The 24,782-nt window shown below is 43.2% G+C and overlaps 1 protein-coding gene across 1 annotated transcript in view; it reads left to right on the top strand.

Moving 5' to 3' along the window:
- Positions 1-24,277, top strand: part of cngb1a (cyclic nucleotide gated channel subunit beta 1a) — a 38,470-nt gene extending 14,193 nt beyond the window's left edge. The window contains exons 3-40 of the mRNA XM_076286640.1: positions 863-943; positions 1,041-1,087; positions 1,607-1,626; positions 2,268-2,358; positions 2,566-2,605; positions 2,704-2,752; positions 3,211-3,339; positions 4,977-5,088; positions 6,852-6,876; positions 7,042-7,129; positions 7,239-7,327; positions 7,442-7,496; positions 7,672-7,735; positions 8,046-8,130; positions 10,484-10,724; positions 11,000-11,137; positions 11,512-11,553; positions 11,984-12,028; positions 13,655-13,802; positions 13,925-13,952; positions 14,193-14,389; positions 15,248-15,357; positions 15,627-15,674; positions 15,906-16,060; positions 16,259-16,477; positions 17,032-17,240; positions 17,456-17,506; positions 17,605-17,691; positions 17,867-17,931; positions 18,060-18,182; positions 18,334-18,475; positions 18,605-18,764; positions 18,886-18,983; positions 22,499-22,582; positions 22,704-22,822; positions 23,061-23,207; positions 23,682-23,859; positions 24,014-24,277. Of these exons, the coding sequence (XP_076142755.1) occupies positions 863-943; positions 1,041-1,087; positions 1,607-1,626; positions 2,268-2,358; positions 2,566-2,605; positions 2,704-2,752; positions 3,211-3,339; positions 4,977-5,088; positions 6,852-6,876; positions 7,042-7,129; positions 7,239-7,327; positions 7,442-7,496; positions 7,672-7,735; positions 8,046-8,130; positions 10,484-10,724; positions 11,000-11,137; positions 11,512-11,553; positions 11,984-12,028; positions 13,655-13,802; positions 13,925-13,952; positions 14,193-14,389; positions 15,248-15,357; positions 15,627-15,674; positions 15,906-16,060; positions 16,259-16,477; positions 17,032-17,240; positions 17,456-17,506; positions 17,605-17,691; positions 17,867-17,931; positions 18,060-18,182; positions 18,334-18,475; positions 18,605-18,764; positions 18,886-18,983; positions 22,499-22,582; positions 22,704-22,822; positions 23,061-23,207; positions 23,682-23,859; positions 24,014-24,277 (4,073 nt within the window). The remainder of the gene's footprint in view (positions 1-862; positions 944-1,040; positions 1,088-1,606; positions 1,627-2,267; positions 2,359-2,565; positions 2,606-2,703; positions 2,753-3,210; positions 3,340-4,976; positions 5,089-6,851; positions 6,877-7,041; positions 7,130-7,238; positions 7,328-7,441; positions 7,497-7,671; positions 7,736-8,045; positions 8,131-10,483; positions 10,725-10,999; positions 11,138-11,511; positions 11,554-11,983; positions 12,029-13,654; positions 13,803-13,924; positions 13,953-14,192; positions 14,390-15,247; positions 15,358-15,626; positions 15,675-15,905; positions 16,061-16,258; positions 16,478-17,031; positions 17,241-17,455; positions 17,507-17,604; positions 17,692-17,866; positions 17,932-18,059; positions 18,183-18,333; positions 18,476-18,604; positions 18,765-18,885; positions 18,984-22,498; positions 22,583-22,703; positions 22,823-23,060; positions 23,208-23,681; positions 23,860-24,013) is intronic.
- Positions 24,278-24,782: the final 505 nt, after the last annotated feature.

Here is a 24,782-nt window from a genome sequence, read left to right as displayed (position 1 = left end):
GTTAGTCGCTTTGGCTAAAAATGCGTCAGCCAAATGTAATGTAATGTAATGTAATGTAATGTAATGTAATGTAATATGTTGCTGGAAAACAGAAATATGTGTGTTATGTATTTATTTATTATTATATCTGCAGCACCAGCTGATTTTAACTCTGTTGAAGAGGATATATTTAGAACTTGTCATTATTTCAATAAATTTGACAATTTTAAGCTTGACCTACCACTTTCTTAGAGCGATGAGGGACAGGTGGGGCTCGAGAATGCCCCCTTGATCAAAGTGGGGAATGAAAGAAAAAGTTTGATAACCACTGGTCTAACCGAAATTAAAACATTATATCCTTTACCATTAAACCTTTATGTATGCAATATCTAATGTATAGCACCCACGTTTGTATTGTTCAATACATATTTTATCAATGTCTAATGTATAGCACATGAGATATAAAGATTTTGGCATGCCACCATTTTACTAAAAAGACCAGAAAGCCAAAGCTGTGACTGCCAATGAATTGAAAAACAGGCAGATGAAATGCAGTTCAATCAGAGGAGGATCAAATTCTATGACAAGGGTATTATTATGAGGAATCAGAAAGATAGGAGGCCTCAACGGATTGGAAAGGGACAGATGAAGAGATCAGAGGAGCTGTTGAAAGCCGAACAGAGATCCACTCAGGACAGACAATTAGGAACAAAACTGGTGAATAATATGAGTTAGTATTCATACTGTAACACGGATGTGTGAGTACTCTAGGAAACCTGATCTTATGAGCGGTGCTTCTAAACATGTAAATGCAGAATGACGCCAGTGATCTTCAGTCACGTGGGTTATTGGCTGTTTGCTGTCTTGTGTTCCGGTTCTTTAGGTTCCTCAGTGGCAGCGTTGGGCTCTGTGCTCTGGTTTCTCCTGAAGCTAATCTGCGCTGGCCCCGGCCTTGGCCTTCAGTGTAAAAACACTGTCCCTCAACTCCTAATCCTGTTAGCCTCCTGGGTGTCTTCTCTTCTAATCCAGCTTGTCTCCTTCTCCCTCTCCTCTACCTCCAGTCCTGCAGAACTTCCTCTGGGATGTTACCCTGCAACTGAGCAATCAGGTAAGTCATCAGTCTTTATCAAATTCTGCACTAGAAGGAAAACAGCTAATTCATATAGTTATGTCAGTTCTGCTTCCCTTGCTCAACTTTTAAGATTTTAGATGTTTCTCATCGCACAATGGTGGCCCCCAGTTGTGTTGAAGGTGCCCTACCTGGAGGATTTGCCATAGAGGGATCTCTTTGGCTAGTGATGTTTAAGTTGTGCAGCTAAATTATCTATTTCTGTATCAGTATTTCCCAACCTTTGAGGCTGTGTAGTGCTCTCTCAGCTAGTATTGTGTGCAGTCATTGCCTGGTTGTGACTGTGACCTTCTGAAGCACAGTTAAGATCTAGGCCGCCAATCCTTCTTGTCTGGATGGGTCTATGGATTTTGTGGATAAGTGTGAGGCTAAAGTGTTGGTGCAAGCAAAATAATGAAGTACTTTGTTAAAATTATGGCATAAATGCTGAGCACACATTGGTAAGGAACAGGTTGTTTGCCTGTGTGTGGCACAGTGACTCATTTTTCCCTGTGAGAGGTGTGTTTGGGGGCCTTCAGGTACCTGTTTATAGAGGACAATACAATGATTATCTTCAAAAGATTTTTTGAGTGTGCCTGGAAATGTATCTCGTTGGAGACTATTTCCAAATATGCTTTTTGTTTTGCCAGCTGGAAGAGGTGTTTTATTCCTGCCACTCTGCTGGTCGGGAGAGATTAGGGTCACCAACATTAATTCTCTGATTAGAGCTGACAGTTCCCTAGTCATGCTGCCCAGCAACTACTGACAAGTCTGACATACAAAGCCAACAGAGGTTCTACTGAGAACAAATTCAAATGCAATCACAACCACTCAGTTGTGTCCAGATATTTGATTGAAATTTACAAAACACATTTTTTCCCCACAAAATAGTCTATTCGTTTACATCTTCTAGATCAGTAGACAAAATGTAATTAACTGGCATGATGAAAAAAAGATTGTTTTGGTTTGTTTTATAAACATGCATTCTATGAAGCTTGTTTTTTTTTATTGTTTTGCACACATTTCCAAACATACTGTATATCGGCCTACTGTACCTTTAGCAGCTATGTTTTTCAAAGCTATTGATACATTTTGATTAATTTGTTTAGGCCCTCTACTGTATGAATTGAACATCTTAATTTGGTGTGTTTAGAGTGTGTGTTTGTTCTGTGGTGCGTAGGATGTTCACCTGGGTGGCAAAAGTGGTTCCCCAGCCTCCTGATCCGCCAGGAAAACTTGGGGAGGAAGAGAAGCCCAATCCACCACCTCCAGTACGTATGACAGCTGTGTGTGTGTGTGTGTGTGTGTGTGTGTGTGTGTGTGTGTGTGTGTGTGTGTGTGTTTGCACGTGTGGGTGTGAGTGTGCACGTGTGTGTGTGTGTGTGTGTGTGTATGTGTGTGTGTGTGTGTGTGCACGTGTGTGTGTTTTTATTAGCTCCCAATTAAATCAAGTGACTTAATGCAATCCTTTTATACAGGAGAAGAAAGTGGTATTTAAAGAGGAACCTCCAAAATCAGGTAATGGTTGTTATAGTAGGGATTTATTAATGTACCATATAATATGATATTCACATTCACACATTCATGTGCTCATATTTTTTTTATTATATCTGCAGCTCCTAAACCAGTCAAGGCCAAAGAGGAAGAAGTATCAGAAGAATCTAGGTATGTGAATTGAAATGGTATGTGAATTGAAATCTTTCAACACAACAGCTGCTAACGTGGACACTTCTGTTTTTAAAGTAGACACCTGTGTCGTTGGATGTGTTTTATGTTTGTTTTGTTGTTTGTCTGGTGGTTGTCTCTCTCTCTCTCGTTCTGGGCCCCTGCCAAGTCCTAATGACCTGCTATAGGATTGGGACACAGATGCATGGACAGGCTGCTGAAATGATCACAGGAAAATCCCAGCAAACCTTGCATAGGCTTGCTGCCTGAGGCAGGTTTCATCTGCCTACCTTCAACTGACTCTCTCTCTCTCGTTTCTCCCACTCCTATTCCCATCTTTTTCTCCCTCTCTATCTCTTCTCACCCGCTACTCTTTCTCTCTTTCTCTTTCTCTTTCTCTCTCTCTCTCTCTCTCTCTCCCTCTCTCCTCATCTCCTCTCCTTTCCCTGCCTCTGCAGTGTCCAGAGTGGAGTGTTGACTTGGCTCTCCAGTGGCTTTTCCAGTGCACTGCCCCAGCCCCCGGGCAGCCCGAGGCTGACCAGGGCAAACACGGTGGTAAAGATAGCGTACATCCACTTCCACCCCAGGCACCCACCCCATCATCCTTTCATTACCATCTAAGATCCAAGCCCAGCTTCCTAATATGTGCTAAATGCCCTAATGGGAATGTCTTTGGAGAAAGCTCTCTGAATCAAGGCACCCGTGTAGAATAGCCAGCTGAAACTCACAGCCGCACAGTGCTGGTCTGGTGCATTTTAAATGCACTGATATATTAAGTATTGTTTCATTTGATTATGAAATGAAAATCCATTATAAAATGGATAACATTACCCTGACTATATGTCAAATCTCGCACACACTTATTCAGACAATCATCAGCATCAGCACAGCACTACAATGTCAACACATCAGTCAGAACAGCAGCACTTAGTAGCCTAGCCTACTCTTATGGATTTATTGCTGCAAAAGGAGCCAAACCCCAAGAGTTTCACTCTCCTTCTACACATATAATGAGGCGTAGGCCCTAGCAGTAAATTAATCCTGAATTTTACATTAATATTTTACTATTTTCCTTTTCTTCAGGATGATGCATCGGGTGCCAGGTAGGGTTTTCTTATATTTCTTTCTTTACATGTTTTTTTATATTTATATGTGTTTTTTTCACTTTATCAATGCTGTTCCAGAGTGTTCACAGACAAGAGTTTTCAGAGTATTTGTGTGCATTAGAGTTTGTAATGTGAATGTATCTGAAACTGACTTTGGCATATTCTCACCCTACTGTACTCTTACTGACCTCAGTAAGGCAGACGAAGGGTGAGTAGACCCAGTCTCATTCCAGCTCTGCTCTTGCCAATGTAGCTAAAGCCAAATTTGCTAAAGACCCATTAGTCCATGTGGCATCTCATCATGATATATAACGCTGGCAGCTTAGCATGTAAATTAATGTAACGCTTATTTTATGCAAGCATAATGTTATGCAAATTCTAAACAGAGTTTGCATACTAAGTAGCATCATGTTGTGCATATCCATACACCAAGTACTGCTGTAGCAAATCACATTAACTCAACTCAGTATACAAAAACATTCATCAGCAATGTCAGGAGTCCATTAATTCTACCAACACAAATATGAAGGTCATAGCTGTTCTTATTGTACCTGTGTTCAGCTGGTTTGGAAAAAAAACCTCAAGCATTTCCCTGAAAATATCATAACTTGCCATTTAATTTGTACTAACCCTTCCAAAAAGGCAGCTGGATCACCTCAAATGGTAGTATCCTCAAGCCATACTTTATTTCGACCTGTTGTTTACTTTCACGTGTCATTCATTCAGCTCATACATTTAAATGGCTTCTAGAAAGGCTTACAATTGCCTGATAAGCCAATCTCCAACTGTAGATAATACTATGTCAGAATGTATTCTAAAAAATATTCATAATTAAGTAGTCGTTCTTTAGTTAAAGGAAGATGGTTGAAAAAAATATGTTAAAGCTTTGCCTAAGAGATTAGGCTCATCATCAATTCCACTTCAGTTAGACTAGTTCAACAGACGTGTTAAGACTCAACACACCCAAATTCCACTTTTAGCTCAGTGCCGCTTAGCTGCAGCAGGCTTGTGTCTGTGCGTTGCCTTCTGCTGCCCCCTAGTGCCTGCTTGGTGTTAAAATGTTTCCTACTGCCCAGCCATAGGCAGCTTTACAGAATTCTGTTTGTCTGTTTCCTTAGCCAAGGCAGTGGAGTCATTGGCTGGATCGTGCAGGGAATAGGAAAAGTGGTTCCCCAACCAGATGAGAAGTATAAAGAAGAAACAACAGCTGAACCTGAAGAAACCACAGAGGTAGTCAAGAGAACTCTTACTCACTGCTTGGCCTCTGTCCCATGGACATGAGCTCAGTGTGTGTGTGTGTGTGTGTGTGTGTGTGTGTGTGTGTGTTTCAGGTTGTGCTTACAGGAGAACCTTTAAATATTACCCTGTGTTAGACGACAAATAACTTTTAAGGGTTCAGTCCTGCAATGAAATGTTAATATTGAAATAATGAAATATTGTGAAGTGTCCAAGTGTCATAGTTGTTAGCCTGAGGTAGTTGTTAATTAGTTTTATTGTTGTTAGCTGTACGATATATTTTCTGCCAGCTAAGGGTTCTTCAAGGTAGAAAATGCCGACTGAAGAACATCTTAGTTTGATATGTCATCTAGACAATGATTAAGCTGCCCGTACCCCACCTGTGTACAGTCCCACCTCAAGATACTGAAGCAATTCACTTGCTCTGGGTTTAACATCTCATTTAGGTTACAGCAGCTGCGGAAATTCAGGTGAAGCCCAGTGTAAGTAAAGTGGGAGCAGTTCAGTTCTTGCAAATCAGCCAAAACATATTTCCAGCCACAATGCTCTCCTTCTGCCCCCCAGTCCTGAGCATCCACTTCTCTACAGAGAGGGGTCTGAAAACACCCACTTGATGGAACTCACCATAATCAGATCACTTGGTGATCCATGGGCTTGACCTATTTTGAGGCTGATTAAGTATGATGGTCTCAGACAGACCACGACCCCAGTGGATCTCAGTGGATATGTTGTTCCCTCGCACCAGAGGGCCCTGATCTCCCAATCACCCCCCCCCCCCTCCCTACTGACCACAGCTGTGTCCTAGTCTACAACAGGGTTTGCTCTAAACAGTTAGCCTCTAAGCTCATTCTCTGATCTCTCCTCAGGAGTTTTCTGAGCCAGAGTATTTCCATTCCAACCTTGTCACAAGCTGGCGTCCTTGCTATACATGTGACAGGATGTCAACAGTAAAAAAAGAAAAAAGGGACTAAAATGTTCTGGCCAAGCTTTGTATTTCAGAAGCAGGACAGGGAGACAGTGCTCTTCCCTCAGACATAAGAGCATCATTCACAACAGAGAGTAGCCCCAGCTGTGGTCGCTTGGAATGGAACACTGCCTTTCCATTCAGATCATCCTCCGGGTTGAGACTTGAAGCTTCATCTGTTGAAGAATAGCTGGTCTATTTTCATTTTAACACTACATTATGTGATTGTTTGCATTTAAACAGCATAGTCTACTGATTTTGAAATCACAACACTGTTACTGCAACTCTACTATACTGATTCTAACATTGGAATTGTCTGTTCAGACTATGTTCAGCAAAGCCTGTGAGTTCTTAATTGTCCTAAATTTACTTGGCCACCGGCTAGAATCTTTTAACTGGGGTTTTAATGCAAAAATCACAAAATGTGCCATTTAAAATGATGATTCAACAGCTAACTAGGAACAGAGTGGCTTGTTGGTGTACTATGGTTTTACCCAACTGCTTTTGCAATCTCATTCATTTGCAAACCAAATGTCATGATTTTCATAGATCACAATATTGTTAAGCACATAAGCATTCGTGAATAGAAAAAAAAAAAAAAAAACTTCTCAATCACAAGTCAGAGTCTTGAAAAAAATATCTCCAAATATGGATTGTATGGATGAAGAGAAAGTCTGCAGATATTAAAGTACAGCTCAGTGCCATATGAATAATGATAATGGCACACATAATGCAATTCTATGATGATTGAGAGTCTTTTTACTATTCTCACTGAATCTTGCTCTCTTCTCAGGTGCAGGAAATGAAAGATGTTCCTGGTGAGTGATCTGTATGCTTCATGCAATGGATAAGGCTTTATGACACTGCACATTTGTCTAAGATGAGCTCCACAAATTGCATTCAGAGGATAGGGGATTGACATTATGACATAAGTAATAAAAACCTGTCATGACTGTGGTGGTTTTATGTTCCCTGATTTGTAGATGCTGAGCCTCTCCCCCACATCCCCGTTGTGGAGCTCGTGTCAGAAGACGAAGGATGTGAGGAGGAAAGCAAAGTGGGCCCTCCAAGGTGAGCTCTCCATCTCTCTCCCTCCCTGCCTGCCTCTCTCCTCGTCTCTGTCCGGTCCACGTCTGTCCTCCCCATGGTCTGGTCTCACAACTCCATCTATCTCTTACAGTGTCATTGAGTGGCTGAAGCATGGCTTCGAGAAGGTGGTGCCACAGCCAGTCGATAGCCACTCCGAGGTCTCTGTGAAGAAGCCAACAGGTAGAGGATTACAATAATTTTCATCGACAGCATTCGACAATAAAGTCTTTTCCAGCTATACTTCATTTACCAGTTTATTATTATGAATTTGTGCTTATTTGCTTTCTCTTACAGTGGCATCCCCTCCTCCTGAGACCTCCAAGACTGAGGAGGAGTCTGTGAGCTCACAGTAAGAGAAACATTAAGTGTCATTACTTGTGTAAAGCACATGAATATTTATCCTCATATCTCAGTATCCTTTACAACTCAACATCAGAGTTATCCAATATCAACATCAGAGTGAGACACAACTTTAAAGGCCCTGTGCACTTTGGTGTATTAGTAACATGTCTCTTCTCTCTCAGTGTGGTCGGCTGGTTCGTGTCAGGTTTTGGCCGCATGATACCTCAGCCTGTGCTGAAAACTGCGGTAAGTGAAGCCTCTATAGGCTGTATGGTGCTGTCCAAAGGCCCATATATTCTTTTACTGTAAGTGCCTTTAACTAAATGAAGGCCCCAGCTAATTTCATTTCATTTACTTCGTAGGAGAACGGTGACGCAGTACACCATGGTGAGTAGACCTTATAATTCCCTCCCATAGGCATTCTTAGACATAGCTATTCTTACGTGTTGAAGCCATAGGTTTTGCAACAAGGGGAGAAACTGCGGTGAAATGACCCTGAGAGTAGAACTTATATCTTATATCCTCACATGCTCATGTTGCTGTGGCATTTGAACAGGTGCAGGTGGCATGTGGTGTAGAGATCACAGCCATAAGGCAAGAAGTGTCCATGTTGAACTACATAGCACAGGAAATTGGCTTTTGTAAGATTGACCTGGTGTTTCTCAGGCCAGGGAGAGAGGTGTAGCTGTGAACTGCTAAAGACTGAGGACAGCACTATAAGTACCGTTTCCCAACCCTGCTCCAAGTTTGGCACGCCTCCCTGCAAAATGACATCCACCTAATTCACCCAATTGAGTGGATTACCAGTCATCAAATGAGTCCAATCAGGCCAATAAACGAACAGCAGGGACCCAAAACTTGCAATGCCATGCAATGCCACGAGGCGCCACCGGGCTGCAGCGACAGCACGTTTGGGAAACGCTGGATGGAGATGAGGTGCTTAGCTGTGGGACAGACTCTAACGCGGCCATTCTTCTCCTTCTGTTTCAGGGAGAGCCCCCTAAACAAAAGGAGAAGAGGACTGGGAGAGTCACTCACATGCACCTACAGACACACAGACACAGTGGCAGACAGACAGAATGGCTAACTGACTGACAGACAGATGGACAGATGGACAGATAGATGCGCCAATTTGCAGACAGGCAGCTTCATATCAGAGCAGCTATGCTTCAAGCACTGTGATTCTTGTGGATATGGGTACAGTGTGGAGTAATGATAGAAATGGTCATTTGTTTAGAAGGTTATTTCAATGCTGCTGGAAACAGGAAACATAATTTGTTTTCATTGTATTGTAGGGATGCTTTCACTGCTTGCCTCTGAGATTATGCTTTCTGATATTTGCACTTAGAAAGTTGAATTATTTATAAGCTAAATTTAGTTTATTCTGAAATACTGTTTCCGCTAGAGACACTGTTTCAAGGATATACTATCACTCAAAACCATCAATGGCATGCTTTCGCCATGAAAGCAGGAAAACACTTGAACTGCTTTCACCTCGCGCCTGTAACTCCTTGTAACTGCATAATGCAGAGATTATATTTGGTCATATCAGATTTCACAAAATTAAAGTCATCACTGGTGATGATAGCTTGTTGTATGTGTTGATTATATGATGAAATATTAGCAGTTCAGGCAGCTAATGTTTTATTTTTAATTATACAATGTATATAATGACAGAACATTAGATGGTGATTAATGTAACATTGAAAATGTGAAAAATCAGTGAACATACAAAGTTTTGTCATTTATCAGATATTGAGCAGAATGTTTTAATTAAATAATTGAAAAGATCATTAACACTCATGTTGCTATGTGATTCAGGCTTCAGTTGTATTTGTTTAATAAACCTTATGTGTTAACACATGTCTGTGTCACTATAAAGAACTACATTATGAAACAATACACATCATCAAATGCCCTTAAAACTATCAGATTTAATCAGTGGACCATTCAATATGGATCTCCCTGGTGGCTCCTATAAAGCTGGATGGCACCAAACATTGTATTGACAATACTTATTGACAGTCCTTTTATTATTTAATGATTCCAAAAAGTTCTGAGGTAATAATTTACAGCATTTTATATAATTTATATGATAATTATTTATCAGAATAATAATCTCCCACCCAGATTTTTCAATATTAACAATATCAGAGATGGGAAGTAACAAAGTACAAATACTTAAGTGCAGTACTTAAGTAGCAGTTTCAGGTTGTGTACTTTATTTTTCTAACAACTTTTTACTTTACTCCCCTACATTTTCACAGAAATATCTGTACCTTCTACTCCTAACATTTTCAAAACTGGCTCGTTACTTTTGTGTTAATGCATTTGAGGCGAGTTATGAATTATTTTTTATTTGAGGTCACTGTGTGCTTTTTCAACATCAAGGCTGATTTCAACCTAAATGGCTGGGACAACAATAGTGATGCAAAAAGGGGATTGACTTTGCAACTGCAGGGGTGCTAAGGGGCAGCACCAAAGCAATGGTTACATGATAATGGAAACTTTTTGAATTCAGTGCATGTGCAGACGACAAAACATTATATTCTATGTTAGCTTTTTCTCCTTAAAGGAACCGTATGTAAGAAATTAATTTCAATTAATCATAAAATGGCCCTGATATGTCACTAGACATTAAGAAATCATGTTCATTTCAAATACTTATATCACTGACAACAGTAGTACTCCATTTTTTTATGAAATACCATACCAAGGACAGTGAAATAGTTGTTAAGGAGTTACAGTTGTTGTAGGAATGTCAGGCTACAGTCCACTTCTTCATTAAAAACAACTGGTAAAATAGTTCTTCAAAAAGACTACGATACTTTTTACTTTTATACTTTAAGTACATTTCAGAGCCTGTACGTTATTACTTTTTATTGAGTAAAGACGTCGAATCACTACTTATACCTTTAGTAGAGTCTTTTTCTACAGAGGTATCTTCTCCATTGGTCCCCTGACAGCCCTGACCTGTCCCTGCTCCCTGTCCAGTGTGTCTGCTGCAGGACCCAGAGGACATGGTCCTGGAGGAGGTGGAGTCGGACTGGGATGGTGACCAGAAGGAGCACGCCTCTGCCCCATGCTGCTCAGCGATGGATGGAGACGCGCCGCAGGCGGACCAGGCCATGTCCCTGCTGCAGGCCCTGCCCCAGCTCATACCGCAGGTGCTGGCCATGCAGGAGCAAGAGGACGCTAAGACCCAGGCGGTGGCAATGGTCAATCTGGAGGAGAGGTGATAGAGATGTTCACTCGTCGGTTTTCTCACTTCCTGGTCTTTTTGAGGCAGTGCAAGTTTAACTCCAGTACGCAATAAGTTTAGCCTGCACATGTTCTACCTCTGACCTAAGTATCATTTTTCCACATCCATACAGTACAGTCTTGGGAGGATTTCCACTACATGGACTCAGAATTTTGATCTCCTCTGTAGTTGTCATGCTTCGATGCTCACATGTTGCATGCTCTGCTCTCGACCCCTTATACTGAACGTCTACTGACATGTGACCGCAGACTACAGCAGCAGAGGCTGGAGGCGGCCCGGATTGCAGAGGATTTAGCCCGGCAGGCGGCAGAGATGGCCGTCCGGCAGCTGGAGGAGGACACAGGCACCCCCATAGCACAGCTAGCAGAGCCCGACGACGGAGAGCAGTAAGTCAGATATCAGCACAAACCGTACTGGGGTCAAAGGGCATAATCAAGGCACTGACACGCTCTATTATGTGTGAAGACAGGAGAGAGGGAGCATGTCTCTTTTGGGATGTACAGTACTTCACCCTGTAGTGTCCTTTGTAGTCATAGTTAGTGTGTGTTGATTCTGAGATCTGGGACTGTGACTAATGGTTAATATTCAGACACACATGCATACTTGCATGTGCACATACATGACCCCCCCCCCCCACACACACACACACACACACACACAAACACACACGCACACACACATGCACATACACTGCAGGGCCCTACCTGAAGCTTGTGAAATGTGGATCCGTTTTCACCTGCTAACTGTTTGTTTCACAAAGACTGCCTGATATCCAGGAGGAAGAGAATGAGGAAGACCCAGAGTAAGTGCCCTCTGTCTCTTTTTTATCATCTCTCTATCGCACACGCTCTGTCGCTCTTATCATCTCTCTATCGCACACGCTCTGTCGCTCTTATCATCTCTCTATCGCACACGCTCTGTCGCTCTTATCATCTCTCTATCGCACACGCTTTGTCGCTCTTATCATCTCTCTATTGCACACGCTCTGTCGCTCTTATCATCTCTCTATCGCACACGCTTTGTCTCTCATCTCTCTTCCCTTGCAGATTCTACCTGTGTGTGTGTGTGTGTGTGTGTGTGTGTGTGTGTGTGTGTGTGTGTGTGTCTGCATGGCCAGCTACTCTGTGTCTCGCCTTCTCTCTGTCTGTGCTTTGCTGCACTGGCTTTTTCTGTCTGTCCCATGTCTATGTGAGCTCTAAGGCTCTGTTTGTCCTCTCTGGCACACTGTACAGGCTGCAGGGGCTGCGTGAGGACAGTGAGGAGGAGAATAAGACTGAGTAAGAGTTGACCTCTGCAGGGTGCTTTGCCTGCATAGGAGCATCCATACAATACCCTTCATCCCGGTCAAGGATGAATACTAACTCCGAGTTATTTGTGGAGTACCTCTGATCTGCTTGGCTGCTAAAGAGTGCTTGTACAACTAGTGCTGGACATGTCAGCAGGTGTCCAAGCAACTTCTTACATGCAGAATCAATAGTGTCTTTTGGTATAAACAACTTTGGTAGTTGCCTAGGGCACCAATGCTTGAATGCAATATATTATGGAATGCAATATATTTTAAATCATGTCCCCAGAGTGTAGCACTGTAGCTGCCTGGCTTCTCTAGCTGTTGGCTACAGCAACTCAAGCTAGGTAGCATCGCTTTTTTTTTCTCGTACCAACAGTACTCAGTGACCTCAAGAAATAGAGATTGCCCAAGTTCTCCTTTAAGTAAGGACCCCCAATATGTACACTTTCCCCCAATATTTTCTGTATTCCTAGTCTGGCAATCACCAGACCAAGCTCAATCTTTTCAGAAATCAAATCACCAGCAGATCGGCCTGGGTTTACCCAGTTCACTGCTTTAGTTCAGGTACATTTGCTAATAAAATCAATCATGCTTCATTCCTTCATACTCTACAAACTCTAAGCTGTTGTTATATAAACCACCCAATCCTAAACTGACCATACTTACAACAACAACAACAACAACAAATATTCACAGCATGCTTTTGCCATCATCCAACACCCAAATGCGTGAGGGGCAGTCGTGGCCTACTGGTTAGGGCTTGGGGCTTGTAACCAGAGGGTTGCTGGTTCGATCCCTGACCAATAGGAACGGCTGAAGTGTCCTTGAGCAAGGAACCTAACCCCTCACTGCTCCCCGAGCACCGCTCTAGCAGGCAGCTCACTGCGTCGGGATTAGTGTGTGCTTCACCTCACTGTGTGTTCACTTTGTGTTGAGTATGTTTCACTAATTCACGGATTGGGATAAATGCAAATTTCCCTCACGGGATCAAAAGAGTATTCAGTATATATACTTGTTTCAAAGCATGGCAACTTCCAATAAGATAAATAGAATATGCTTTCCTCTACATCTAAACTTTTAATGTTTCAAGTACCAAGTTTATCACCATGTGAATGCTATTGCCATTACTTTTTTGTATCCACCTTTCAGAGCTGAAATGAAGAGGTAGGTAGCACAGTGGGAAGGTCATGCTGTTTCCATGTAATAAATCTGACTAATTTAAACCTAGAAGCAAGCTCTTGCCTGAATCCTTGCAAATGAAGGAATAGTGGGTTAACATATCTATTCTTCGGACAACTACATTGGATTAATTTTTTTATCTCAGCTTTGTTCAGGCTTTTTGTACTAACAAAGCACAAACAAACATTTCAGTTCAAAACAATGTGACTACAAGACCTCTGAATGATTCATGGTCATCTCTCGTACATTTTTCCATTCATTTTCAGGACACACAGCTACCACTACCACTAAATAATATGTGCATTATGATACATTTTTGATTGGTGGAATCCACACAAAAATCATTATGGGTGAAGTCCTCCACTTTCTCCGGACAGAACAGCATGGCTTTGGCCTTGGCATGGACATATAATCTTCTGCCTGCTATTTTTTTTAGCAGCATAGTTGAAGTTGAAGAAGAACCGCCTGAGCCAGAGCCTGAGCCTGAGAGAGTTCCATCCCCTGAGCCTGTCCCTGAAGAGGCTCCAGTGACCGCACAGCCTCAGCCGGCCAGCAAAGAGCCCACGCCACCCGCTAATGAACAGGTATGTCCAGCCCACGGGCTGCCTTTGGAGAGGATGGAGAAATAATACTCAGCTAAACACACATCTGCCATTTGTACACAATTCAGATGATCAGTCATGGTCATGTGCTTGTTCATCTACAGGAGGACACCACAGAGGGAGGTTGTGGAGGTCAGTGTGTTTGCTTGAATTCATGCAACACTGTACTGTTCATCATCAAATCAAATACAGTTTCTTTTTAAATAAGTCTTGGCATCATCTTAAAGGTGTGCTGTGTTCTGCTGTGCCTGCTACTGCTAGCAATGTAAAAATCTGGTTGAGTAGTGCTAACTAACTAACTAACTAACTCGATAACTAAATGTAGAGGTTGACTCAATGCACATATGCAGTAAGTTGCTTTGTTTCCTGCAGTTCCTGATAGCTGCTCAGCGGTAAAGGGTTGGGTCCTGAGCATCCCATACACTACTCAGTTCCTTGACCGCTTCAATGTGCTACTGAAGGAGAATGACATCAGCCTGCCTAAGCTGCCCACGCTGTCCCCTGAGATTCATGAGCTAGCCGACGAAATCTCCCAGCTGCCCAAGCAAGCCCACCAGTGCTACCTTAACGTCCTCCATCGCCTCAACACCCTTTACCCCTTGACTGCCTAAGCGGACGTGCCAAGACCTGCAGTTAGAGCCTGTAGACAGATGAGTAGGCCTATCCCCCGCCACCCCCACACAAAAAAAATAAAACAAACATCTTTAATCCCCCCTGCTTGCCAATCACTAGATGCCTCTCAGAGACTTCCCTAAGCCCTCCCTAATCCAGCCTGCGTCTTGCTGAGGCCCTGCTCAACTTGCCATTATTCAGGTGAACTTATCGGTGTTTGGAAGGTCTGGTGCTGTGCTGTGCTGTGCTGTGCTGTGCTGTGCTGTGATGTGATGTCATACTGTTCTATGGTGTTCCTTGTGTTGTGCTTGTTTTTTTTACTCTTAGCACAAGTAAAACAATAGTGTAAGTAAGTACTTCAGCTTTCATTGCACAATAGGTACTCAAAAGGAGAAGTATCACACTCATATCTGCCACAATAACAAGGAATAATGTATTGAATCAAGCAACACACTGTACACTTTAATTTGAACAAGCCACTGGCAAATAGCCATTTGCCCCATGCAGATAATGCTAAAGTAACTCTGCTGTCTATTCACAGCACTAGTCTTGACCCGCATTCCGGTAGTCATGCATGTGCTTTTTGACCAGTTTCACATGAAGTAAGGCTGCTAAGTGACCTACTTCTTTAGACTCTCTCAATGAAATAAGCTACCGATGAAAGGTTTTTTTTTATTAGCTGAATTTGAGGTACACTGGAAACGTCCAGTACTAAGTAGGTGATATACAGCAGAACAAGTGTAGTCCAGTACTCTTTTCTAACATAGCGGGGGGGGGGGGGTTTCTTGTGTCTCTTAGAGGTCATCCATGCTCAGCCAATTGTGTTTGTGGAGCTTGTGGAGGAAGCGGACGTAACAGCTCCATCAAACATACCACAGATCATCGTCCCTGATGACCCGGAGGCCATGGGCATCAGTGTGCCTGGGTAAGTGTATGACGCCCCCTAACATCAAGATGGAGATTTTTCATGAACACAGCTGCAGAGTAATTAAGACCCCGTTGTTCTTCTTAAGGTAGAGATCAGTTCACTTACATTTCTTACATACAAAATATATAAAATCCTATATGTATACTGAATGCAGCTCAAGGCACTATAAAACTAACACTGGAAGTCTGTTTTCAACCACCATCTCTAGCAACTGAACTCTCCATGTAACAAAACATTTCAACTTTAAACTTCTTTCCCCTGCTCAGAAAAGCGCTCCAGGAGGATAAACAGGGCCTCCTCAACGTGGATGAAGAGTGAGTATAACATGCTTATGTGCCACTGCTCAACCAGCCACACCCAATGTGGTGTAGGGAAACTTCAGACTGTTGCCAAGTAATTACACTAACCGAAGCGAGACCTGGCCAAGGCCATGAAACCATACAAGGAGGGAGGGGTGGATGACGCTGAATGTCAGTAGGAGTTTCTGGACTGTGCTTCGTTGCTGCAACTCACTCTGGTGTGGTGTACTTTCATGCTCCCAACAGAATGAAGCAGCGGTCACACTCCTCAGCGAGCCACACCAACATTGCGGTGAGCGACCGGCTGCAGGAGCTGGTCCAGCTGTTCAAGGAGCGCACAGAGCGGGTCCGAGACAGACTCATTGACCCTGACGAGTCTGATGAGGAGAGTCCGTCCGCCTGTGAGTCGCCCAGTCCAGACTCGACTAGTTCATACGTGTGGCTTTTTAGAGAACAGCATTGTAACCTAAATGCTATAATTACAACATTTACTGAATCATTGACTTAATGATGGGTGGAGTTGAGTTGTTTCAAGTTTGGGCAAAGCCAGTGGAACCGGGTCAAGCTTGCTCCTCGACTGTCCCATCTGCCCTCTGCAGCTCCTGAAAAGAAGCCTGCATCAGGGGCACCTCCTCCCCCACCCCCCGAGGAGACGAAAGACGCCCCTGCTGATGAGGCACCGGAGGAGGAGGAAGAGAAATTCTTTGAATTCATGGGCCATCAAATCAAAATACCAAAATTCACTCTTCCCCCACTTCCTGGTTGGCTTAGAACCATTATTGACTACCGCTTCCCTGCTAGCATTGACCCTTTCACCAGTAAGTGGAGAACAAACCCTGGGGGAAATAATCATTTATAATATCAGTTTGTATTTAAAGGTGCTCTAAGCGATGCCACGCGTTTTGTAGGCTAAAACATTTTATGCCACTTACTGCAAACATCACCTAACCAACCGCTAGCTGTCTATGTCCTGAATACACTGTAAAAAAATGTGATCTCTGTGGACAGCCCAGGCTTCAAAAACGGCAATAAAAACAACCTGGGCAAACCTAGCCCATAAAAACATAACAAACTGTTCCAGCAAATCACAGACGAGATGCGCGTTTAGGAGAGTTTCAATTGCACGGGAGCAGCATGGGAGGGAGGGAGAGGAAGTAGCGAGCTAGCTCTCTGTTTTGTTTGAAAGTCAACAGAAGTGACGTTACCCAGCATCGCTTAGAGCACCTTTAAGTTTGTAAAACATTCTGTGTTGGATATTCAGGGGACTTAGAAGTGTTATTTGGGTACATGAAACATGCAGGAATGAAGCCTTGTTTTCACTTGTCTGTATGTGAGACCAACCAGGGCCTTATCTTTCTCTACTTCCCCCCAGACTTGATCTACGTGTTGTGGCTGTTCTTTGTGACATGCGCCTGGAACTGGAACGTTTGGCTCATCCCCGTCCGCTGGGCTTTCCCATATCAGACCCCTGACAACATCCACTGGTGGCTCCTCGCTGACTACACCTGCGACTGCATCTACCTCATGGACATTCTAATCTTCCAGCCCAGACTCCAGTTTGTCCGTGCTGGAGACATTGTGGTGTGTGGGAGACTCATTACATGAATATGCACACACACCCCAGCACACAACAGAAATTATTGTTGGATATTAAAATCATAGGTTTAGACACTAATGAATGAATTTCATATTGTACACACACATTTGTAATGCAGAAAAAACTGAACAGGCAGGCCAATGTTGAAATGTTTGAATATGGATCATTAACGATTAACATTAAACTTTGTTCATTTCAGTGTGATAAAAAGGACATGAGAGAAAACTACTTAAAAACGTTCAGGTTCAAGGTGAGGTGAAAACAGGGGGGTATTGCAGTACATCATGGTGTGATCACTGCTGCATCAGCATAAACATCACTTACTGGTATTGTTTCTGGGTCTTTCAGATGGACGTTCTTAGTCTGTTCCCTTTCGACCTGCTCTACTTCAAAACAGGTGTCAACTCCCTGCTGCGCTTTCCTCGCCTGCTTAAGGTAAGACAGTATGGCTGCTGTGACACCACATGCTGCGATGCTCTGAATAAATTAATGATCCATCCAGTCACGAAACATGTATTCATTCGTGCATTCATGTGGATCATTGGCTGATAATGGTGACATTATTTGGTACAGATGGCTTGGTAACCTACTCTCTCTCTTTCAATAACAGTACATGGCATTCTTCGAGTTTAACGACCGCTTGGAGGCAGTCATGAGAAAAGCCTACATCTACAGGTAATACCACATACCACCAGCAGGTGGAGATGCATGAATGATGTGAGAGGCCTTCTATTGGATCAGCATCAGTATGTCTTTCCATGCATTCACACACCCGTGTCCCATTCTCTTTCTTGTTTTCACAGAGTAATCAGAACCACTGCCTACCTGTTGTACTCCTTGCATATCAACGCGTGTCTGTTTTACTACTTCTGCGACTACCACGGCCTGGGAAGCACTAAGTGGGTTTATAATGGCAAAGGGAACAAGTGAGTGACCCTACCGTTATACTCTCAATCCTCAGTTAAATACAGTATAAATGTATCACGCTAATTTCAATAAATAATGTTTTAAATCATGATATAAACTGTGTCCACCAACCCTGTGGCCTATAACTTTCTGTAATTGCTATTTGCACAGGTACATACGCTGTTACTACTTTGCTGTGAAGACCCTGATCACCATCGGTGGTTTGCCAGATCCCACCTCAGTTTATGAAATTACCTTTCAAGGGGTCAATTACTTTGTGGGTGTGTTCGCCTTTTCTATCATGATTGGTCAGGTTGGTTGATAATTTGTTTCACCTCTTTCATATACAGTAACTGATGACATGTAATATAATCCCCTTCCTTATAACAGGTTGTGTCATTTGGGTCAGCAAGTGGACTTGATTGCTAATTGTCCGTTCTAGATGAGAGATGTCATTGGAGCAGCTACAGCAGGAGAGACGTACTACAGAGCTTGCATGGACAGCACCATCAAGTACATGACAACCTATCGCATTCCTCATGAAGTTCAGAACCGGGTCAAAACCTGGTACGACTACACCTGGAAGTCTACAGGCATGCTGGGTAAGTATCAGCCTCCACACAGCACAATGGCTGTACTTCTATGATAAATATAGCTGTGATGAAGACATTAGGGATCCAAAACAACGCTCTTATTTCTTGTTTTGTCTATTTCTATCTCTAGATGAGCTGGAACTGCTTTCGCAGCTGCCACTTAAGATGCGGCTTGACATTGCCGTGGATGTGAACTTCGCTATTGTCAGCAAAGTGGCCCTCTTTCAGGTGAAGCACTGCATCTCTCAAGAATGATTATTTTTGAAAATACTTTCACAATACTTAACCCACTGAATTTAAAGGAACACGCCACCCAATGTCAGTAGTAATATATGTTCTTACCTTAACTTTCACGAGTTGAGTCATACCTGTGTCGGCACGTGCACTCAAACGCTCTGGTGCGCGGCTGGACTGTGTTAGCATGTTGCTATGCTAGCGGGCTTTGACGGTAACTAAGCGTAGAAGTAATCAAAAACATCCACGTTTTCCCGACTTAAATACAGTTGCAGGAGTAGTTGATAGAAATGCTACGGCCACACAACATGAAACGTGGCGATTTTCCAAGCGAATAAACCGGAGAACTACAATGTGTGGCGCAATAGCACTTGGGAGTAGGGGAGACCAGGGCTGGTTGGAACACTTTTCACTCTCGGCTATATTTCTCCGCCTTACAATGCGTTGAAATTGTCAAATTGTGATTAACTGAAAGCTTGGGATCTCAGCTACAAAATGTATACATTCAATGTCAACAAATGATCCCTTGTTTTGAGTTATATATGATTAAAGTGGTGTTGTGCACGTGTGCCAACCTGCCCCATGCACGGGGTTGGTTGGCACATGTAGTCGGGGTTGGTTGGAACACCTATGTTATAGTCCTTTGCAGTACCCCTTTTGCTTTTGTTTGAAGTGCTCATCTATATCACTGTCTGTACTAGGGCTTTGCTGATGTCTTTCCTGTGTGTTTTTCTTCAGTAGGGCCCACCGTCAAGACCAATTTGCTCCCTACCGATTTTTTTTTTACTTCAAATGTTTAAAAATGTCTGAAATGCTTCCAAATGTAAAACTATGTTCAGTAATTACAATAACAATGCTAAAATAAAGATTGATGATGTTTTTATGTGTAAAATACAAAGTTTATAGATTTGTCACAAAATAGCCTCAGGTTTTCAAACTTCATTTTAAGATATAGATGAGTCCCCTAGCAGTCAATTATAATGAATATTTTTTTATATATCCCTAACTATTACCCTTCTAGGATGTATTTAGTGGGAGGTGCATATTCTAAGTTTTGACACTACAAAATTAAAATGTTGTTCTCACCTAAAGGGTTAATGACCTGGAGACCAGTTACATACGTGAGTTTACTCTACTCAATAAGGCCGTCAGTTTAGTGTTGGAATTTTGTTGCAGCTCCCTCTAGTAGCCTGGATATTAACAGTGTTTCAACCTGCCCCTGTTCCAACCAGCCCCGGTCTCCCCTACTTCGACCTAGCGTAGTAGTATTGTTAACACCTAATTGTAGATCCTATCCACCACAGAGTTTAGAATCCATGCTGGATCGACCCTCAGCCTCTCCCTCCCCTCTGAGCGAGAGAGAGGCACACACTAGAGATGCGCTGATGGGCTATTATTTCAACCATAACTGCATAGCAAAACTTATCATCCATCAGCCATCCATCAGCACCAAAGTTTTTTGACCAATTTTCAAAACCGCACCCGCCCACCATCCGCTGGTTGTTTTAATGTAGGCTATATGGGTGATGCAGCGCTGCTGACGTGAGGCTAGAAAGCCCTTGTTTGTTCTAGAAAGACTGATCTAATGCAGCAAATACATTAAAAGGCTAAAGTCGTACATTGGCTATGTTGTAGCCTATCCCCAGAATATCAGCAGCAAACTCAGTCTCTGTCTCGCAAAACAGTCTCCAAATAAAACGCACATCGGCCTGTTGCCTATTCTGCCAGCTTGTGACAATATATCGTCCAAAATGCTTGATTGCATTGCATTCTCCATATTTTTTGCTACATTTTCATGTACCACATCAGCATTTTTGTTCAGTGAATCTTTTGTAAATTGCTTTACAATTACCGTCAGGCCTATAAGCCTATTGCCTGGCTTGCCTCAGCTTCGGTCACGTCCTACAATTTTATCATTGTAATAAAAAACGCAATTTGCCACATAATTTCAACATGCTCCTGGCCTACTAATTAATGCCTATTGTACTTTATTTTTTGCAAAAAGAAAGAAATCCTGGATAAAATAACAAGTCATTCAAGTCATTAAAGAAACTCCGACTCCATTCATTCTGAAAGTCCACTGCACAACAGTGCAACGTGCATGTTCACATTTTTAGTAACAACCGCCAAACTTGCTTGCTTGCCTTACACATCTAAGTTTTCCGACTATTTTTCTTACCTTCTTTTTCCGCTGTGGATGTTATTGAGTTTGTAGAAGTTTTAGCTCTTACATTCTGAACATCTCGCACTGCCATCGCCCGATGTCATTTCTGAGTCATATCACCCTCTGTCTCTCTTTTAAATGCCTATTCCCTGAATGGTATATGCTACAATTATGTGTTTTATATATAGGCTAATATCGAAACAAAATAAACCAGGCAGTCTCATCTAGGATATAACACAGGTTGAAGTCAACGTCAAGTTGGTTCTATTTAGGGAGGTGAATGTGTGTAAACATCTGTAGATGACTCAGAAATGACATCGGAAGTCAAGGAGTGAATAGTGGCAAGAGGCAAGCCGAAGGCTGCTGACAAGGGCCCGACGCTATTGTAAAGCAATTTACAAAAGATTCACTGAACAAAAATGCTGATGTGGTACATGAAAATTTAGCTAAAAATGTGGAGAATGCAATGCAATCAAGCATTTTGGACGATATATTGTCACAAGCTGGCAGAATAGGCAACAGGCCGATGTGCATTTTATTTGGAGACTGCTTTGCGAGACAGAGACTGAGTTTGCTGCTGATATTCTGGGGATAGGCTACAACATAGCCAATGTACGACTTTAGCCTTTTAATATAGCCTATTTGTTGCATTAGATCAGTCTTTCTAGAACAGGCAAGGGCTTTCTAGCCTCACGTCAGCAGCGCTGCATCACCCATATAACATTAAAACAACCAGCGGATGGTGGGCGGGTGCGGTTTTGAAAATTGGTCAAAAAACTTTGGTGCTGATGGATGGCTGATGGATGATAAGTTTTGCTATGCAGTTATGGTTGAAATAATAGCCCATCAGCGCATCTCTAGTGTGTGTGCCTCTCTCTCGCTCAGAGGGGAGGGAGAGGCTGAGGGTCGATCTAGCATGGATTCTAAACTCTGTGGTGGATAGGATCTACAATTAGGTGTTAACAATACTACTACGCTAGGTCGAAGTACTCCCAAGTGCTATTGCGCCACACATTGTAGTTCTACGGTTTATTCGCTTGGAAAATCGCCACGTTTCATGTTGCGTGGCCGTAGCATTTCTATCAACTACTCGTGCAACTGTATTTAAGTCGGGAAAACGTGGATGTTTTTGATTACTTCTACGCTTAGTTACCGTCAAAGCCCGCTAGCATAGCAACATGCTAACACAGTCCAGCCGCGCACCAGAGCGTTTGAGTGCACGTACCGACACGGGAGAGGTATGACTCAACTTGTGAAAGTTAAGGTAAGAACATATATTACTACTGACATTGGGTGGCGTGTTCCTTTAACTGACTTCTCATTTCTACATCTACTGCTTCCTTAGGGTTGTGACAGACAGTTAATCTTTGACATGCTTACAAGGCTGAAGTCTGTAGTTTATCTCCCAGGAGATTTTGTCTGTAAAAAGGTAAATATGCTTCTTATTTTTCCCTTCCCCACTACCATTTTCACATTCCCATTATTTCCTAAAGTTTGTTGAGGGCTGCTGACAGGATGGTGAGCTGTCCCCAACTCCTCTTGTTCTACAGGGTGAGATTGGTCGTGAAATGTACATCATAAAAGCAGGGGAGGTACAAGTGGTTGGTGGTCCTGATAACTCTATTGTGTTTGTGACGATCAGAGGAGGAGCTGTGTTTGGAGAAATCAGGTGAGACCTGTGACACACATACTGTTACCCATTCTCACACATCTTTGTGGGGAGTTGTATCTGTTGGGTGACTTTGAGTCTAGAAGTGGAGGAAACCGCAATCTCTTGTATGTTACTTTTAAAAGGATTTATTGCACCATGTCCTTGACTCCACATTCTGGCGTCAAGCCGTCTTCAGTGTGACTTTGAGTCTACCTGTGATGTCATGTACGGTGTCTGTGTCTGTCCCTGTGTTCAGCCTCTTAGCAGGGGGTGGAGGTAACAGACGCACAGCGAATGTCAAGGCTCATGGCTTTGCTAACCTAATGATCCTGGATAAGAAGGACCTGGCTGACATCCTGAAGAACTATCCTGAGTCCCAGAAGCTGCTTCGCAAGAAGGCCAAGTGAGGGAGATGGCCGTCCGACCCCCTGACCCCCGACCGAGAGCTCCCAGCGCACCCACTGGGACAGCCTAACAAAACACACACGTGTTTACAGACCCCGGCGTGGGACTAAAACACACACACACACACACACACACACACACCCTATGGTTTCCATCACACCTCCAGATCTCTGAATTATGTGGTCTGTCACATGGTATAGCAAGTGGCCACTCCCTTTCCTACCCTCTCTTTCAAACCTCATTTCCTGTGTTCCAGAGAGTGGGGGCATGGCATTAGGTGTACTGTATGTCTCATGATTCTGCTGTTCTTTTACTCGTGAATCCAATTCAGATATAGCTACAGAACCTGTGTTTGTGTGTGGGAGTGTGGGAGTAAATGAACTGATGGTGACTGTGCTTTCTGCTTATTTTATAGTTGAAATGAACGATTAAATATTACTTCACATTTTCTTCCCTTATCGTCACTCCGCAGGAAAATGCTGACAAAGGATAAGAAACCTGAAGATGAAGGTGGAGGCAAAAAAGCTGAAGAGGTGATAACAGCACGCCCGGAGACACCTAAGCTCTTCAAGGCCGCCCTGGTTGTGACGGAGAAGGCTGGCATCACAGGCACCTTCGCCAAGCTGAAAGAAACGTATAGTGGGCTGGAGGTACTTATTTAGCACACACACACATCTCTGAATAACTTGTGACAGACAAGAGAAAATGTCCGCTGGATATTCCAGAATCCAAACACACACTTATCAATCATCTTCATTTCTCTCTCTCTCTCTCTCTTTCCCTCCATCTTACCCCTTGCCTCAGCCACACACGTCAAGCTCCATATCTCCCATGCCCCCTCCAACGCCCACACGCCAACGCTCTCCTATCCCAAAGACCATGGAGCAGGAGGAGGACGACACAGTAGCCGAGACGGCCGACAGCAGCATGGTCATACGCATGACCCCGCGCCAGCAGGGCGAGGAGATCCTGTCCGTGGAGCAGGGCAAAGCAGACGAAGGGGCTGCAGCGAAAGAGAAGGGGAAGGAAGGAAGTAAAGCAAAGGAAGTGAAGAAGAAGAAGAAGTAGAAACCCATCATATGTGATCTCAAACATAGGATATGACATCATCTGAATCTCAAGGACACACCCTTGAGAATGGCCCAAGCGCATCTGCCCAGGACATGTTGTCACCCTGGTGGACTCTGGGGAGGATTCATTATTGTATGAACATTACAAAGCCCATATGTGTGTGTGTGTGTGTATTACGGAATGTCTATTAGTCTTTAATGCCCTGTGGCCATAAACTGAGTGCCCAGGATCAATAACCTGCCCAAGCTCTAACTCCAGGTCTACTGCTCTGCTTTTTCTTTGGCTGCCACAGCCCTAGGGACATGTGTCAGCTTCACTATGGCCTTCGCTGTACCCTTTACTGACAAACAATAAGGCCTAATGCACACACCACTCAAAAAGTAAACACTCTTCTCACGGCACAAAACTGATCTGCACTCACATACGCACACTCACACACTATATGTGCACACATGACATAGTTATGCATAACAGTGAGGTATCAATAACTTTACAACTCCTC

This window comes from Alosa pseudoharengus, unplaced genomic scaffold, assembly GCF_046254945.1.
Source record: "Alosa pseudoharengus isolate Yale_2024_CS ecotype anadromous, Long Island Sound unplaced genomic scaffold, YU_APseudo_1.1 YU_APseudo_1.1_scf_16, whole genome shotgun sequence".
NCBI lineage: Eukaryota > Metazoa > Chordata > Actinopteri > Clupeiformes > Clupeidae > Alosa > Alosa pseudoharengus.
The sequence above is the reverse complement of the archived record's forward strand: the minus strand, read 5'-3'. Positions and strand labels throughout refer to the sequence as shown.